This window comes from Polypterus senegalus, chromosome 3 (genome assembly GCF_016835505.1).
Source record: "Polypterus senegalus isolate Bchr_013 chromosome 3, ASM1683550v1, whole genome shotgun sequence".
Taxonomy (NCBI): domain Eukaryota; kingdom Metazoa; phylum Chordata; class Cladistia; order Polypteriformes; family Polypteridae; genus Polypterus; species Polypterus senegalus.
Genome location: NC_053156.1, coordinates 22,959,181 through 22,975,770, shown reverse-complemented (window position 1 = coordinate 22,975,770; position 16,590 = coordinate 22,959,181). Strand labels below are relative to the sequence as shown.

At 45.2% G+C, this 16,590-nt stretch overlaps 1 protein-coding gene across 1 annotated transcript in view; it reads left to right on the top strand.

Annotated features, from left to right (window-relative positions):
• The first annotated feature begins 4,867 nt into the window (after positions 1–4,867).
• Positions 4,868–16,590, top strand: part of LOC120526436 (acid-sensing ion channel 1-like) — a 418,661-nt gene continuing 406,938 nt past the window's right edge. Inside the window, exon 1 of the mRNA XM_039749607.1 lies at positions 4,868–5,325. Within this exon, the coding sequence (XP_039605541.1) occupies positions 4,964–5,325 (362 nt within the window). The 5' untranslated portion in view covers positions 4,868–4,963. The remainder of the gene's footprint in view (positions 5,326–16,590) is intronic.

The following is a 16,590-nucleotide window of genomic DNA, read 5'->3' as shown; positions in this document are numbered from 1 at the left end:
TGTGAAATGACGTTTGTATCCCATGGCTGGTTTTAGGGATTGCATCAGCGGGAGGGGTTTTCCTATTTTTGAATGCTGATGCCCCTCACGATGGACTGGCGCCATGTCTACAGATTGGTCCTGCCTTGGGATAGGCCATTGCATTGAAGAATGAGTCGCTATTTCATAAATACGCTACATCCATGTTTCATTATTTCAATCAGAGTCGCTTTTATTTACCTGTACTTAATGTAGAGTTGATTTGGGGCTGCTTGTAATTTACAGTAACCGAATGTCACATACAAGTAACATAGACAGTATGATTAAAAAACACAGAAAAGAAAACTTTACACAAAGTTACATAATAGTGCAATTCTAAAGGAGACGTGAAAGTGTGAGTGTGTAGAGTGACACACACTGCGCACACACACACACACACCTTCATACAGTAAAACACACAAACATACAGAGGCGACATGCTAAGTTACTGGTCTGAGTGGGCTACGGCTCTGGGTGGGCTAGAAACTCTCGAGGTGTCTCTTAGTTTTACTCTGAGTTTATGGAACAAGTGATGAGCTGGTGAGCCTTATGACACGGTTAGTGACACAGTTAGTGACACGAGGTGTCTGCAGGTCAGTCTATATTAGATTTGCGGCAGACCCCAATACACGCTGTCGTTTATTTTTGGACTGGACCATTGCTGAACCGAACCAGACAACCGTACAGAATGAGGTTACACTTTCAATTCTGGCTTTATAAAAGTGTACTGGAAAAGGCTAGAAATCGTGGGGGGTGAGGGTGGGGCAAATGACTAGTGGTGCCCTGTCGAGAGCTGGTTACCGTTTTATGCCAGGTGCTGTTAGGGTGGGCACCGATTCCTAACTAACCTCAATAATCAGAACAACAGAAATTCGGGTAAATAGTTCAAACAAAACTCCCAGTTGTACTCTCTTAAAAACAAACGACTGGGAGTTACCAGCACTGTGTGTGGCAGCTGGAGGAGGAGGAGGAGGAGGAGGAGACCCTTCTGTCTCACCGCAGTCATTAAGACTGGAAGGTGTAGGTCATCCGAGATGAACTGATGTCAACTGATGGTTGCTGCACCTTCACTTTTCTTCCATGTGGCAATAATTTCAAAAGTCACTTGATCTTCCATATTGTGTTAAGCACAAATTCAAGCTTCTCTTATGGCTGCTTGCTGCCAACCATTTGTAAAGAGACGTGTAGGGCACCTCAGACACCGACCAAGGGCTCCTAATAAACAAGTATTCAACTTTTCATTCAGATAGACAGATAGACACGACAGGTGCTATATCATTAAAATACAGTTAGATGTCAAAATCCAATAGAATAACAGAAAGTAGGACAGGGATAGATAGATAGATAGATAGATAGATAGATAGATAGATAGATAGATAGATAGATAGATATGAAAGGCACTATATGATAGATAGATAGATAGATAGATAGATAGATAGATAGATAGATAGATAGATAGATAGATATGAAAGGCACTATATGATAGATAGATAGATAGATAGATAGATAGATAGATAGATAGATAGATAGATAGATAGATAGATATGTAAGGCATTATATGATAGATAGATAGATAGATAGATAGAATTGAAAGGCACTATATAATAGATAGATAGATGTGAAAGGTGTTATATGGCAGATAGAGAGATATAAATGATACTATATAATAGATAGATAGATAGATAGATAGATAGATAGATAGATAGATAGATATGAAAGGCACTGTATAATAGATAGATAGATAGATATGAAAGGCACTATATAATAGATAGATAGATAGAATGATATGAAAGGCAATATATAATAGATAGATAGATGTGAAATGTGTTATATGGCAGATAGAGAGATAAAAATGATGCTATATAATAGATAGAGAGAGAGAGATTGATAAATAGATAAGATGTGGAAGGCACTATATAATAGATAGATAGATAGATAGATAGATAGATAGATAGATAGATAGATAGATAGATAGATAGATAGATAGATAGATAGATAGATAGATAGATAGATTCTAAGAACCCCTGGAACATTTTCGTTGCACCTTAGAAGCTCAGGAAAACTCCAGAAGGCAGGAGGAGACTGAACTGGGCGCACTATATAAACGAAGCCTCGTCGATAATAACTGGGAATCGCGGAGGAGGGCACGGAACGCGACGCTGAAAGACGGTCAGGGACACTGCAAGAGTGGAATGGCCTTGGCTCGTTTTGGTGAAACTGCATTTTTACGAGGCGTTCCCCGTAAGGAGATTCTGTATAGTAATGCAAATCATTTGTTGTTAAATGAACACGCCTGTTTTCGAGCTCAGCAATCATTCGTTGTGTGTCCCGGTCTTTCGTCGCACGAGTTACGTGGTTCCTCATTGCTTGCCTTGCTGTGAAGGCTTCTCTGTGCACATAAAGTTGGTGCTTTGGACTTTGAAAAGGTTACTAATCAGCAAACAGAAATGTTTAATTTCTATAGGAGGCGACCAAGCAGGGGCACAACAGATCGAGAAAAACTCAACTCAGCCCGTGTGATTGCAAGCAGTGAGAGTCCTATTAAATCGGTAGCCAGTGAGATTTTACAAATCTCATATTTTTAATTGCTAATTATGGACCCTGTTACGTATTTAAATAAAAAAAAAAGTTATTTGTGGAATTTTCATGTGGATGAATGTTGAACCAAAATGCCTCCCCTTCCCCCACCATTTGAGTCCGCTTTGGCATTTATTTTATTTTTTAAGAGTGTTGGCACTCAAAAGCAGATAAGGCTGGAACCTGAACTTAAAAGCTCGTGATTTGCTGCCAGTTACTTTTTCCACTGGCAGACCATTAATTTGATTTACGTGCACAAGACATTATTTCTTCTGTCATGGATTGTTTCTTGTATTGTTACTGTATGTTTGTACATTTCTGCGCAAAAACAAATTTACCTTTGGGAAAGTCCAGTCCAGTCCAGTGTGTGTGGGTTTTGTATTGGCATGGGAAAAATTCAGGACTTACCTTTAAAGTAAGTTACTGCCAGCCGTTACTTTTACTGTATCACGGTGTGCACAGATGTTGTAAAACGTGTTCATATTATACTGCCGTTCAAAATACCGCTCGTTGAAGCCATTGTTATAGCGCCTCGCACATACGATGGCATTGGATGTTTTGTCTTGACGCCTGTTTCCCCAGTTATTATACCGCTAAACGTTTTGCTTTATGGCGAGTATTTTAAATTCGTGATATATTGGGGTGAAAGGGTTATTGCGCGCAGGCTGTGGGAATAAGAGAAAGAAGAAATGAGCGAGACTGGCGAGCGACAGAGAGAGCGAGAGAGAGAGAAGGAGAGCGATAAGGAGAGAGAGAGAGAGAGAGAGAGAGAGAGAGAGAGCGAACAGGGAGCCTCGAAGCCGCTGTCGCCGCCGCAGCGCCAACCCCCCCGAAACACCATCACTGACAGACACCACCGCTCCGGCCCTCCCTGCTCCTCTGCTCCACGTCTTTTCCGCAGCGGACCCCCCGTTTAATACCGATCTGTCCTCCTGGGCTGCACCTTTCCGCACAGCCTGTCAATCACTCGCGTTAAGGCCCGTTATTGTTATTCTTACAGGAGGAGTAAATGAGCGGGGGAATGTAGTAGTGGCCGCTGTGTTATTTACTGTCTGTGTATAGGGGGATGCGCCGGAGAGACGGGGGGCTCACTGACTGCGTTACTTACGGGAATGTCCGCTTCTTCTTCTTCTTTTTTCCTTCTTCTGTTCCGGACGAGCAGTGCGGTGAATGTGAGTGACCGTATCAAATTGTCGCACACACAATCACACACACACACACGCTCATAGCGAAACGCAGCTGCCTCAGTCTGGAGGAGCCAGCCGACCGTGTTTATGATTCTCTAAAGTGTTTACTGTTACTCTCATAATTACTTCCCTCAGCCACCCCCGCTCCACACACACACACACACACACACACATAGCGCCATTCCAAATATACACACACAGCAAAAAAAAAAAAAAAAGCCAACACCTGGCCTGCGCTGGGGTGATGTCTCTCATTGCACGCTTGATGCTCACACTGGCTCAATTTTGCCGTTCCTGTTAAATTTCATGCGCCAGGTACCTACCTGCCGTACAGAGAAAATCTGTTCTTTAATACTAAAAAGACAAATAGACAGGAGAACACAATTTAGATTGCATGGCTCAGCGAAAGGTTTTGTGTAAACGTGGGAATCCCTTATTGTGAGTCACGTGCATTGATGAAGCCGGGGGCTGCTTTCTTTTTTCCCCCCTTTGATTTAATGTATTCACCCTGCCTCTCTCTCTCTCTCTCTCTCTCCCTCTCTCTCTCCCTCTCTCTCTCGCTCGCTCGCTCCACGCTCGGCTCCTGAACCTGACATGCTCCCAGTGTGAGCGGATGGAGCTCCAGGGTTACCGGTTCGTTTCGATCCAGTGATGGATATATACTTACTGTTTTCCAGTCATCAAGCTTATTAAGAAAGGCCTATAATATTTATTATATACAGGCAAAGGGTTGCATTTGGGCTGTTGCTGTTCTAGTCGTATTTATTTATTTTTTTTCCGTTCTTTATATTTGGCTCCATATATGCACGTTGCTGATCTCCGGATGATGATGCAAATCAAAGCCGAAAGAGCCCATGCTGCCCGATCCCGTGCCCGTGTTCGCGGCTGCTGGATAAACTTCTTGCAAGCGTGAGTTTTACCGACTTTCCGGGGTGGGAGGGAAATGCGGGGAGGCGCAAAGACACATTTGGAGATGGCGATTGCAGATGCCTATAAAACGCGGCGTGAACTGAGCGCGGCTCGCTGAAGCGCAGGAGAGCCGCCCGACTGCGTGCGTGCAAGGAACCAAAAGCCCGATCGGCACCTTTTCTTCTGGAGATATAATTTTTTTTTTCATCTCTGTCCTTTTTTTGGATAAGGGGAGGGGAGGGAGGTGGAGGTGCTGCACTGCCAAGTTTGTCATGGATCTGAAGGGGGAGCCTGAGGATGGAGTCTCCCAGCCGCCACCCGCTTTGGACGCCTTTGCCAGCCGCTCCACGCTGCACGGCATCTCGCACATCTTTAGCTCGGGGCGCTTCCGCGTCAAGCGCTGTTTCTGGCTCTGCTGCTTCCTCGGATCCTTCAGCATCCTGCTCTATGTGTGCGTGGACCGGGTGCACCTCTACCTGCAGTACCCGCATGTCACGAAGCTGGACGAAGTGGCCGCGCCGGTCATAATCTTCCCGGCTGTTACCTTCTGCAACCTCAACGAGTTCCGCTTCAGCCGGGTGACACGCAACGACTTGTACCACGCTGGGGAGCTTCTGGCGCTGCTCAACCACAGGTGGGTCCAACCGGGCTCGAACTTGGGTGGGGTGGGAGGCTGGGGGGGCTGATGTTTCCTAGCTGGTCGCTATATCGTCAGGAACGATCAAGTGCGAGGGCTGATTGTGTGCTGTATCTGCCAGTGTTATATAGCGCCTTTGATGGCGACCAGATACTCTGGATAGCAAAACTATAGGGATGTATGATGGGGTACAACAGAACCAATCCTGGACGGAGCGCCTTTCCATCACAGGGGCCCACATTTAAATCTATCATAAATGTTAGGTTAAGACTTAAGAATTCGAAAGAATAATCGAGCTTGGCGCTATATTGTGTGAGGTCTGACTGACTCTGTGGCAGCCTCGGTGTTTATACGTACGCTAGAGCTGTATAGCGCCTTTGATGGCAAACAGATTACCCGAATAACATAACATTCTCAAAGCAGGAGGAATCTATGATCGGATATAACACAACCGGCAGTGGACGGCGCGCCATTCCATCGCAGGGTCCCATTCACTCTGAGTGGACATCTTTGACAATTTAGAACGACGTGTTATAGGCTGAGACTGAAGACTTCAAAGGAGTAAGGGCGCTATATTGTCAGAAACAATCAAGTGTGACGTCTGATTGGCAGCCTCACTGTTTGTACACGTGCTAGTGTTATATAGCGCCTTTGATGTCGATTAGCTGCTCTGGATAACAAAATAGTCTCCAAACTAGGGGGGTGTGTGACGGGGGTACAACAGAACCCACCTTGGACGGAGAACCGTTCCATCGCAGGGTCCCACTCACTCGCTCAGTCATGGGGGTCTTTTACATTTTCGTACGACATTCCTGATTGTTAGGCTGAGGCTCAAGACTTCAAAGGAGTAAGGGCGCTATATTGTCAGAAACAATCAAGTGTCACGTCTGATTGGCAGCCTCAGTTTCTGTTTGTACACGTTCTAGTGTTATATAGCGCCTTTCATGGCAAACAGCTTCCTGAAATAACAGGACGTTCTCCAAAGCGAGAAGGAAGTGTGATGAAGTGCCTGGCACAAGGGGAAGAGTCAACCCTTCAATGGGGTGCCATTCTGTGTACATTCGCCAGGGTTATATAGCGCCCTATATTTTCAGTGGAATGTCAGGATATTCAAAGCAGTTTTTTGCCATCAAAGGCGCTATACAACATCAAGGCACTGTCAGAAATGATCAAGTGTGAGGCTGATGGACTCGTTTGCGGCTTCAATGTTTGTGTGAACAGTAGTGTTAGTATAGCGTCTTTGATTGGGAACAACTTCCCTGAATAACATAACATTCTCAAAACTACAGGGATCTGTGATGGGGTACTGGGCACAAGCTGAAGAACCAACCCTGAATAGGGCACCATTCTATCACAGGGGCCCACACTGAGACAAACTAGGCATCTTTTAGTAAGACATTTAAAGTGTTAGGCAAAGACTCGAAGATCTGAAAGAGTAAGGATGCAGGGCGCTATATATGGGCACAAACCATCAATTGTGAGTTCTGATTGGCAGCCTCAGTGCTAGTGTTGTATGGCGCCTTTCATGACAAACAGCTCTCTTTAATAACATTAGATAGATAGATAGATAGATAGATAGATAGATAGATAGATAGATAGATAGATAGATAGATAGATAGATAGATATGAAAGGCACTATATAATAGATAGATAGATAGATTTATTAATCATTACAAAACAAGAGGGATCTGCATTGGAGTACAGGGCAGATGATGAAGAACCAACCCTGGATGGGGCGCCATTCTGTCACAGCCAGGGGCCCACACTGAGGCAGACTGGCCATCTTTTATGTTTTAGTAAGACATCTTAAGTGTTAAACTAAGACTCGAGGATCTGAAAGAGTAAGGATGCTAGGCACTATATATGTCATCAGAAACAATCAAGTGTGAGGTCTGACTGGCAGCCTCAAATTTTGTATGCATGCTAGTGGTTTATGGCACCTTTCATAGCAAACAACTTTCCTAAATAACATAACATTCTCAGAACTAGAGGGGTCTGTGATGGGGTACTGAACACAAGTGAAAGAACCAACCCTGGAATGGGCACCATTCCATCACAGGGGCCCGCACTGAAGCACACTGGGCATCTTTTATGTTTTAGTAAGACATCTTAAGTGTTAGGCTAAGACTCAAAGATCTGAAAGAGTAAGGATGGATGGGCGCTATATATGGGCACGAACGATCAAGTGTGAGGTCTGATTGGCAGTCTCAGTGCTGGTGTCGTATAGCACCCTTCATGGCAAACAGCTCTCCTAAATAACATTACAAAACAAGAGGGATCTGCATTGGAGTACAGGGCAGATGATGAAGAACCAACCCTGGATGGGGCGCCATTCTGTCACAGGGGCCCGCACTGAGGCAGACTGGGCATCTTTTATGTTTTAGTAAGACATCTTAAGTGTTAAACTAAGACTCGAGGATCTGAAAGAGTAAGGATACTGGGCACGATATAAGGTCACAAACTATCAAGTGTGAGGTCTGATTGGCAGCCTCGTTGCTAGTGTTGTATGGCACCTTTCATGGCAAACAGTTTTCCTAAATAATGTGACATTTTTAAAACTAGAGGGATCTGCAGTGGGGTACAGGGCAGATGATGAAGATCCAACCCTGGACGAGGCGCCATTCTGTGTACATTTGCCAGTGTTATATGGTGCCCTCGATTTTCAATACTGGAATGTCAGGATATTCAAAGCAGTTGTTTGCCATCCAAGGCGCTATACAACACCAGGGCACTGTCAGAAATGATCAAGTGTGAGGCTGATGGGACTTGTTGGTGATCTCAGTGTTTGTATGAACAGTAGTGTTAGTTTAGCGCCTTTGAGGGCGAACAGCTTCCATGAATAACACAACGTTCTCAAAACTATAGGGATATGTGTAATGGGTACTGGGCATAAGCTGAAGAACTAACCCTGGATGGGGTGCCACTCGCACCCACACTTTTCATCTTTTACATTTTAGTACGACATCTCAAGTGTTTGGCTCAGACTCGCCCGGGGAGCCAGTCTCGAGAATCTCAAATAGAGCAGAAGAGATGGGCACTTTGAGGAATGGCAACAGTTTGAAAGCGATAATGCTACAGATGGCAGGAATTCCTTTGTTTTGTAAAGCAGCTGTAATGCTGAACGGCCACTTTGGATAACAAAACATTCTCAAAACCACAGGGATGTGTGATGGGGGACAGCGGAACCAACCGTGGACAGAGTGCCATACGATCACAGGGGCCCATACTCAGGCACACTGGGCATCTTTTACATTTTAGTAAGACATCTCAAGTGTTAGGCTTAGACTTAAGGATCTGAAAGAGTAAGGGAGCTGGGCGCTATATATCGGCAGAAACGATCAAGTGTGACGTCTGACTGGCAGCGTCATTGTTGGTACACATGCTAGGGTTGTATAGCGCCTTTCCTGGTGAACAGCTTACCTGAATGACATGGCAGTTCTCAAAACTAGAGGGATCTGGGCTGAGGTGTTGGGCACAAGCCGAAGAGCCAACCCTGGATGGGGTGCCATTCCATCACGGGGTCCACACTGAGGCACACTAGGCTTCTTTTAGGTTAAGACTCAAGAATTGTCAGAAATAGTCAAGTGTGAGGTCTGACTGACTCGGTGGCAGCCTCGGTGTTTAAACGTACGCGAGAGCTGTATAGCGCCTTTGATGGCGAACAGTTTACCCGAATAACATAACATTCTCAAAGCCGGAGGGATCTATGATCGGGTACAAAGCAACCAACCACCCGTGGATGGAGTGCCATTCCATCGCAGGGTACCACTCACTCACAGTGGGCATCATTGACAATTCAGTATGACATCTTCAGCGTTATAGGCTGATACTGAAGACTTCAAAGGAGTAAGGGTGCTATATTGTCAGAAGCAATCAAGTGTGACGTCTGACTGGCAGCCTCAGTGTTTGTACACATGCTAGTGTTATATAGCGCCTTTCATGACAAACAGCTTCCTGAAATAACAGGACATTCTCCAAAATGAGAAGGAAGTGTGATGAGGTGCCTGGCACAAGAGGAAGAGCCAACTCTGCAATGGGGTGCCATTCTGTGTACAATTGCCAGGGTTATATAGCACCCTTTATTTTCAGTACTGGAATGTCAGGATATTCAAGGCAGTTATTTTGCCATCAAAGGCGCTATACAACATCAGGGCACTGTCACAAATGATCAAGCGTGAGGTCTGACTGACTTGGTGGCAGCCTCAGTGTTTATACGTACGCTAGAGCTGTATAGCGCCTTTGATGGCGAACAGTTTACTCGAATAATATAACATTCTCAAAGCTGGAGGGATTTGTGATCGGGTACAACACAATCAGCTGTGGACGGAGGGCCATTCCAACGCAGGGCACCACTCACTCACAGTGGGCGACTTTTACATTTTCATATGACATCTTGGTTGTTAGGCTGAGACTGAAGACTTCAAAGGAGTAATGGCGCTATATTGTCAGAAACAATCAAGTGTGAGGTCTGATTGGCAGCCTCGTTGCTAGTGCCATATAGTGCCTTTCATGGCAAACAGCTTTCCTACTTAACATGACAAAACTAGAGGGATCTACAATAGGGTACAGGGCAGATGATGAAGAACCAATCATGGATGGGGTGCCATTCCATGTAGACTCACCAGGGTTATATTTGTGCCCTTGATTTTCAATACTGGACTGTCAGGATATTCAAGGCAATTGTTTGCCATCCAAGGCGCTATACAACACCAGTGCTTTGGCAGAAATGGGTGAGGCTGATGGACTCATTGGCGGCCTCAGTGTTTATTTGTACAGTAGTGTTAGTATAGCGCCTTTGATGGCGAATAACACAACATTCTCAAAACTAGAGGGATCTGTGATGGGGTACTGGGCACAAGCCGAAGAGCCAGCCCTGGACGAAGTGCCATTCCATCGCAGGGTCCCATTCACACACACACTGGGCATCTTCTACATTTACAGTGTGGCACTTAAAATGTTAGGCTGAGACTCAAGAATACAAAATAGTAAGGGCAGACATGGCAGACAGATTCCCTAAATAACTTGGCATTTTCAATGGGCCTGTGTGTAAGAGAGCTGGGCGCTATATCGGAGAGCGCAAAAAAAATGAGGAGAGTCTGCCACCCCCTGGAGGAATGATAGCCATTTAAAGGTTAATGCTACTGATGGAAGTGATTCCATGTTTTATATAGCGCCTTTCATGGTGAACACCTTCACTGCATAGCATTAAGAGGGATGTCTTTATATTTTAAACTCTGAGGAGTTTCTCTCGAGGAAATGTGGAGGACTCGCCTGATTTCATAGAACCGGCTACTTAAAAATTCTTAAAGAGTGGGGTGGCACGTTGGCACAGGGTGTCCAGTGGATTCAGATCTCTGTCACTGTCCATGTTTTCATCACAGAATCCTAAAAGATGTGTAGATGAGATGAAACAGCGAATCAAAGTTGGCCCTGAATGTTTGGTTTGCACCCAAGAACCACACCTCAGCCCCCCGAGACCCCCACATATTAAATATGAGAGTGTAAGACATTTGCGTAACCACTTTGACGCAGGGCACTGACATGTGACCAAAAAGAACGTGTCCTTCCACCTTGAAGAAAGAGACTGGAAGTTTAAGGTTTAAACAACAGAAGGGAATCCAGTCATTGTGTTATATAGTGCCTTTCATGGTGAGACCGCCATGGTGAGATTAGGCACAGACATTGAAGAAATGTCAAGGGCTTAGCAGTGCTGCCGCTTCCAGTATCCCGGGGTTCAAACCCCACGTCCCTTTTTGATCGCCAGTGTCTTCATCGGTTCGACCCCTTTGGTACTCCAAACCTCAGCAGAGATGCAGGTTAAGTTATCTGGCAGCTCTTGAGTGTGACTTTCCTGACTTGTGCCCAAGGCTGCCACGCTTGGCTCCAGGTTTCCTGCATTATTAATTGGGTGGACACTTTTACCCGAGGTGACTTATGACATCTCCAAGACACTTGCAGCACAGGCGGGTGAATTACCTCTTTCATGATCACATAGTGTCAGCAGTGGGATTTGAACCCACAACACTGGGGTTTGAAGTCCAAAGTCTTAACCACTATGCCGTACAGAAAGGCGCTATATCACATTAGCAACATCGTAACTTGAACACTCAAGAGCACTGGAAGACCCCTTACTTACTCAAATGATTATATAGTGCCCTGCACTTTAGCAACAGGTGGGTCTGTAAACTGACTTTAATGACCTACTGCATCCCCCCCACACCCCCCATGATCCTGAACTGGACTAAGTGGGTGTTATATTACATACGGGCAACTTCATGGTGCTGTATAGTCACATGTCAGACAAGAGATTCGACAAATGGAGAGCACATGTTTTAAATACAGCGCCTTTCACGGGTGAGCATGCTAATTGGACAATCTGTCTATGAAAGTCAGTTTGGTGGTCTTCTTGCTGCTGAAGTGCAGTGGGGGTGCTATATAGTCATTTGAGTAAGTAGGGGGTCTACCAGTGATCTGAAATGAAAAGACTGCGTGATGCCCACTGGGGTGGCAGCAGCCTGAGTGTTAAGTGTGATGTGGTGCCTTTCCAGTCTGTGATTGAGTGACTCGTTTGGTCGGGACCCCGCTCAGTCTTTGCAGCAACGGAGTGACTGATAGCGACATTCCCATGCATTACAAGCGAGCCATTAAGAAAGCCGACATGACAGCCCTGTAATTTTTCTTATTACCCTAAGTCTGAAGATTAGTAATTTTACGTCAGCTCTGTGGTGCCACACATTAACTTGAGTATAAACAGCATGAGGGGGCTTTTCTATTCTACTTAGATTACCATCAACTAACTGTGGAATGCCACCCATTGTGTGATATACGTTTGAAAGTGAAACCTTAATTAATGGCATTTTACAGAGGAGCGTTCAGTCACACTTGTGCCTTTGAGTGAGCCGCAAGTCACTCTGTGCGAGAAGCTGGGAGTTTAATATACGGCGGAGTTTTACTGCTAATTCAGGGCAGGGCACTATATAGCCCCAGGTGAGCCAGCTCCAAGCTCCACCAAAGAAGCCATGAGAGTCACACACAGCAGCTTCAAGGATTAGGCTTATGGGAGGAAACCAGTGCTTGTTTTATATAGCGCCATTCACAATCATCACCTGTCATTGTATCTCGAGGAAGAAGATTCTCTAGTGGGCCTGACTTAGAGAAATCAGTATTGGGCATTTATAGCGCCTTACATGACTACTTCCTCTGCTGTGTCTTTAGGATGGAGAGCCTCTGGTGGGCCTGACTGCATCTTCAGGGCTCAAAGTTACCAAAGGAAATCAGTTCTTCTGCTGTTATATGGTGCCTTTCAGGGTGAATATCTTCTCTGGGGTTCAAAAGTGAAGACATAGACAGATAGATATGAAAGGCACTATATGATAGATAGATAGATAGATAGATAGATAGATAGATAGATAGATAGATAGAAATGAAAGACACTATATGATAGATAGATAGATAGATTTGAAAGGCACTATATAATAGATAGATAGATAGATAGATAGATAGATAGATAGATAGATAGATAGATAGATAGATAGATTTGAAAGGCACTATATAATAGATAGATTTTAATATAGTGCCTTTCATGGTGTAACTCTTCTCTGAATCTCGCCGGGCAGCAGCCAGAGGAATAGGAGACCCTTCTGTCTCACCGCAGTCATTAAGACCGGAAGGTGTAGGTCATTCGAGATGGACTGATGTCAACTGATGGTTGTTGCACCTTCACTTTTCTTCCAGGTGGCAATAATTGTAAAAGTCACTTGATCATCCATATTGTGTTAAGCACAAATTCAAAGTTTGCTTATCGCTGTTTGCTATTGACCATTTGTAGGGAGACCTGTAGGGCACCTCAGATACCGACCAAGAGCTCCTAATAAACAAGTATTTGACTTTTCATTCAGATAGATATGACAGGTGCTATATCATTAAAATACAGTTAGATGTGTCAAAATCCAATAGAATAACAGAAAGTAGGAAAGGGATGATAGAAAGATAGATAGATATGAAAGGCACTATATAATAGATAGATAGATAGATAGATATGAAAAGCACTATATAAGATAGATAGATAGATAGATAGATAGATAGATAGATAGATAGATAGATATGAAAGGCACTATATATTAGATAGATAGATTCAAAGTTTCAGAAATAAATCCGTATTTTCTTTATATAGTGCCTTTCTTCGATGCTCTTCTCTCCCATGTGCCATTGAATAGAAAGTCTGCATTGTGCTTGAATGAATCTTGAGGGCTCCAAGTTCCTGTTGCTGTCATTTGTGGATCACCTCTTCATGAACGGAGAGCCTCAAGAGCCGCACGTCTTTAGGATTTAAGGGTAGAAAAAGCAATCAGTTGTGTCGTATAGTGCCTTTATTGGTAGACCTTTGTGGAACCAGGGATCGCTGCTTGACTTCGGGTTCAAAACTACTATATAGCGCCTTTCATGGTGTTCACCCCTACCGTGTCTTCAGGATGGGGTGCCTGTAGTGCATCTCACTGCACCCTTGGGAACTCAAAGTTCAGGGAGGACGTCAGGTCTTCTTTTATATAACGTCTTTCATGGTGGCCATCTTCAGCGTGAGAGCCTTTAGTGTGCCTGTCTGCATGCTCAGGATGTAATGGTAGAAATGGAAATTGGTTGTTATTATATAGTGCCTTTTACAAGTGCGGGCAGAGTGGTTGCTCTAAGGTAGGGATCTGCATTTGGAAATCGGAACGTTGCCGGTTCAAATCCCGTAAATGCCTAAAGTGACTCTACTTCATTGGGCCCTTGAGCAAGGCTCTTAACATGCAATTACTCCATCCTGGATATGACGTTAACCTGCAGCCAGCCCTGCATGGAGGCCCTCCATCTTTTTGAGAAAAAACTGTGGGTTGGTGGCAGAACTGGCAATCCAGCCACCATATAAAACCTCGCACTGATTCCATTCCATCTAAACTGGTGTGGTGCTGAGGTGACACTCATTGCATGGCTGCACTCGGGTCCTAATCTGGGGATCCTGAGTTGGTTCATCATGTGGTGGATGCGGCAATGCGCTGTATCAGCGTGTGCTACTAACCTCTTTCACAAGTCAATAGAGCGAGATTCTCTGGTGTGTCTGAGTGCCTCTTCAGGGTTCAAAGCTGCAGAAAGAGATCAGTCGCTGCTTTATATAGCGCCTTTCATGATGATGCCCTTCCCTAGGGTGGTGGGCCAGACCACATTTTTAAGATTTAATGGAATTTGGTTAAGTTATATAGTGCCTGGTTTTATATAGCACCTTTCACGGTGCCTGTTTTCTCTGGGCCTTGATGATTGAGAGCCCCAAGGGTGTTTGACTGATCTCATGAAGTGCCTTCCAGGGGGATCCCCACCCTTAGGTGGGACATACATATGTCATATAGTGTCTTTTGGGGGATTCCTACCCCAAAGCGACTTACATATCCCTTGATTTAGTGCAAACGCCTTTTCCAGTGGATGCCAGCGGCTCTCCCGGCAGCCAAACAGGAGAAAGCAAAAGAAGGGGCAGTTTAGGCCCACCTGAGAGGAAGCGATTGCTGAGACCCCGACCACAACAGCCCACCTCCTCATTATGCCTTCAAAGAGAACACAGCTGAGCCCCAACTGCTGGAATGCTCGTCTCACAACAAGGCTCTATATAGGCACACTAGTCCACAGCATGTGTCCCGACGTTTCAAGTCATTTTAATTCAAATTGGGAAGTTGGGGGGCTGACTTGCAGCTTTTAGTAGGGGGTGAGGATTCTTTGAGAGCTGCATAAGATCGTTAACTGGTACTACAGAATGGTGGGTGAGCGGTGAGAGGGCTTATTGCTTCAAGGGGATGCTGTACCAGTAAAATACATGAACATGGAAGACGGTTATGGCTCAGTCGTCTCATTTTAGATCCGGAGAGACTGTCGAGATTGGGGGAGAGCGCCTGCTGCTTCCGGGGGGCTCACTAGAATCTGATGAGGAAAAATGACTAGAACTACAGGGTGGGTGTAATTTGGGACATTTTGTGATTCACGTTGGAGGGGGGACTCATTTCTTTATTTAATAATATGATGTTTAGCAATCCCCCCAAATCCCCTCCATTTGCTTTCTCTTGCCTTGGGTTCATCGTTTTCCTCTGATGATGATACCCGGTAGGAGCTGAAAGCTTAGGTATTAAAAACTAGTTTAGGATATGTTACTCATTTTCCCCCTTTGCGGCTTTTCAGCTACAGCATATAACATATAAGAGTGTGTGTGTGTGTGTGTGTGTGTATGTGTGTGTGTCAAGAGAAAGTCCTCGGTCCCCCTTCACTTTCTTCATGCAGCCTTGTGCTCAGGTCATCTCACCAAGCAGCTCTCAATCCCCCTGCAAACACAGGATGATATGAACAATTGTATGCAAATTTGCTAAAAAATAAAACAATGATCCAAGCATTCAGAGCCTTCTCCTCAGTACTTTGGCAGCCATGATGCCAGTCTGAGGTCGCAAGTATCACACCCCGTCCCCAGAATTTGGGGAATTTTCTGCCATTCTTCTCTCTGCACATTCCCTCTCTCAGGTTGGACCACCCATTTTCAGGTCTCTCCACAGATGGTCAAGACCCTCCCACTCTTACGTTGCCTTTGGTCCGGTCGAAAGTCCAGGGTGGTCCGAGCAGGTTTTTCATCAAGGATATCAGCTTTTCCTCCACCCAGGTTAGTCCCCCCCCTCCCCCAGCCCCTGATGCGGCTGACCACCATGCTGTTGCATAGGTAATGGGTGGTCCCCCAATTCCTCCAGAAGGGATTCTCAAAACAGCTCCATCTTGGTTCCATCAGATTACAGAATCCTGTTTCTGATAAGCTGAGGGTCCTTTAGGTGTCTTTTTGCAAAGATTCAAGAGGGCCTTCATGAGTCTTTAATCGAGGAGATGCTTCTGTTGCAGCGGTGGTTGACCTTCTTGACGTTTCTGCCATCTCCACACAGGCTCTCTGCAGATCAGATGGAGCAGCAGGGTCTCGGTCAGCTCTCTTACCACGGCCCTCGCTCATTTTGGCTGTAGGGAGACCCCGTTTGTTCCAAAGTTTTTCCAAGATCCACTGTGCTCTTGGAGACCCCCAATGCTGCTGAAATGTTTTTGAGATTCACCCACTGCAGACAATCACTGTAACCTCATGGCTTTGTCATTGTCAGCTGTGAGACCCCCCTATGGACAGGTGTGTGCCTCTCCTACTCAGTCCGGTCAACTGAACTGACCACCGGTGGACCCCAAACATCTCAATAGAATGAGAAGCACCTGAGCCAAAGC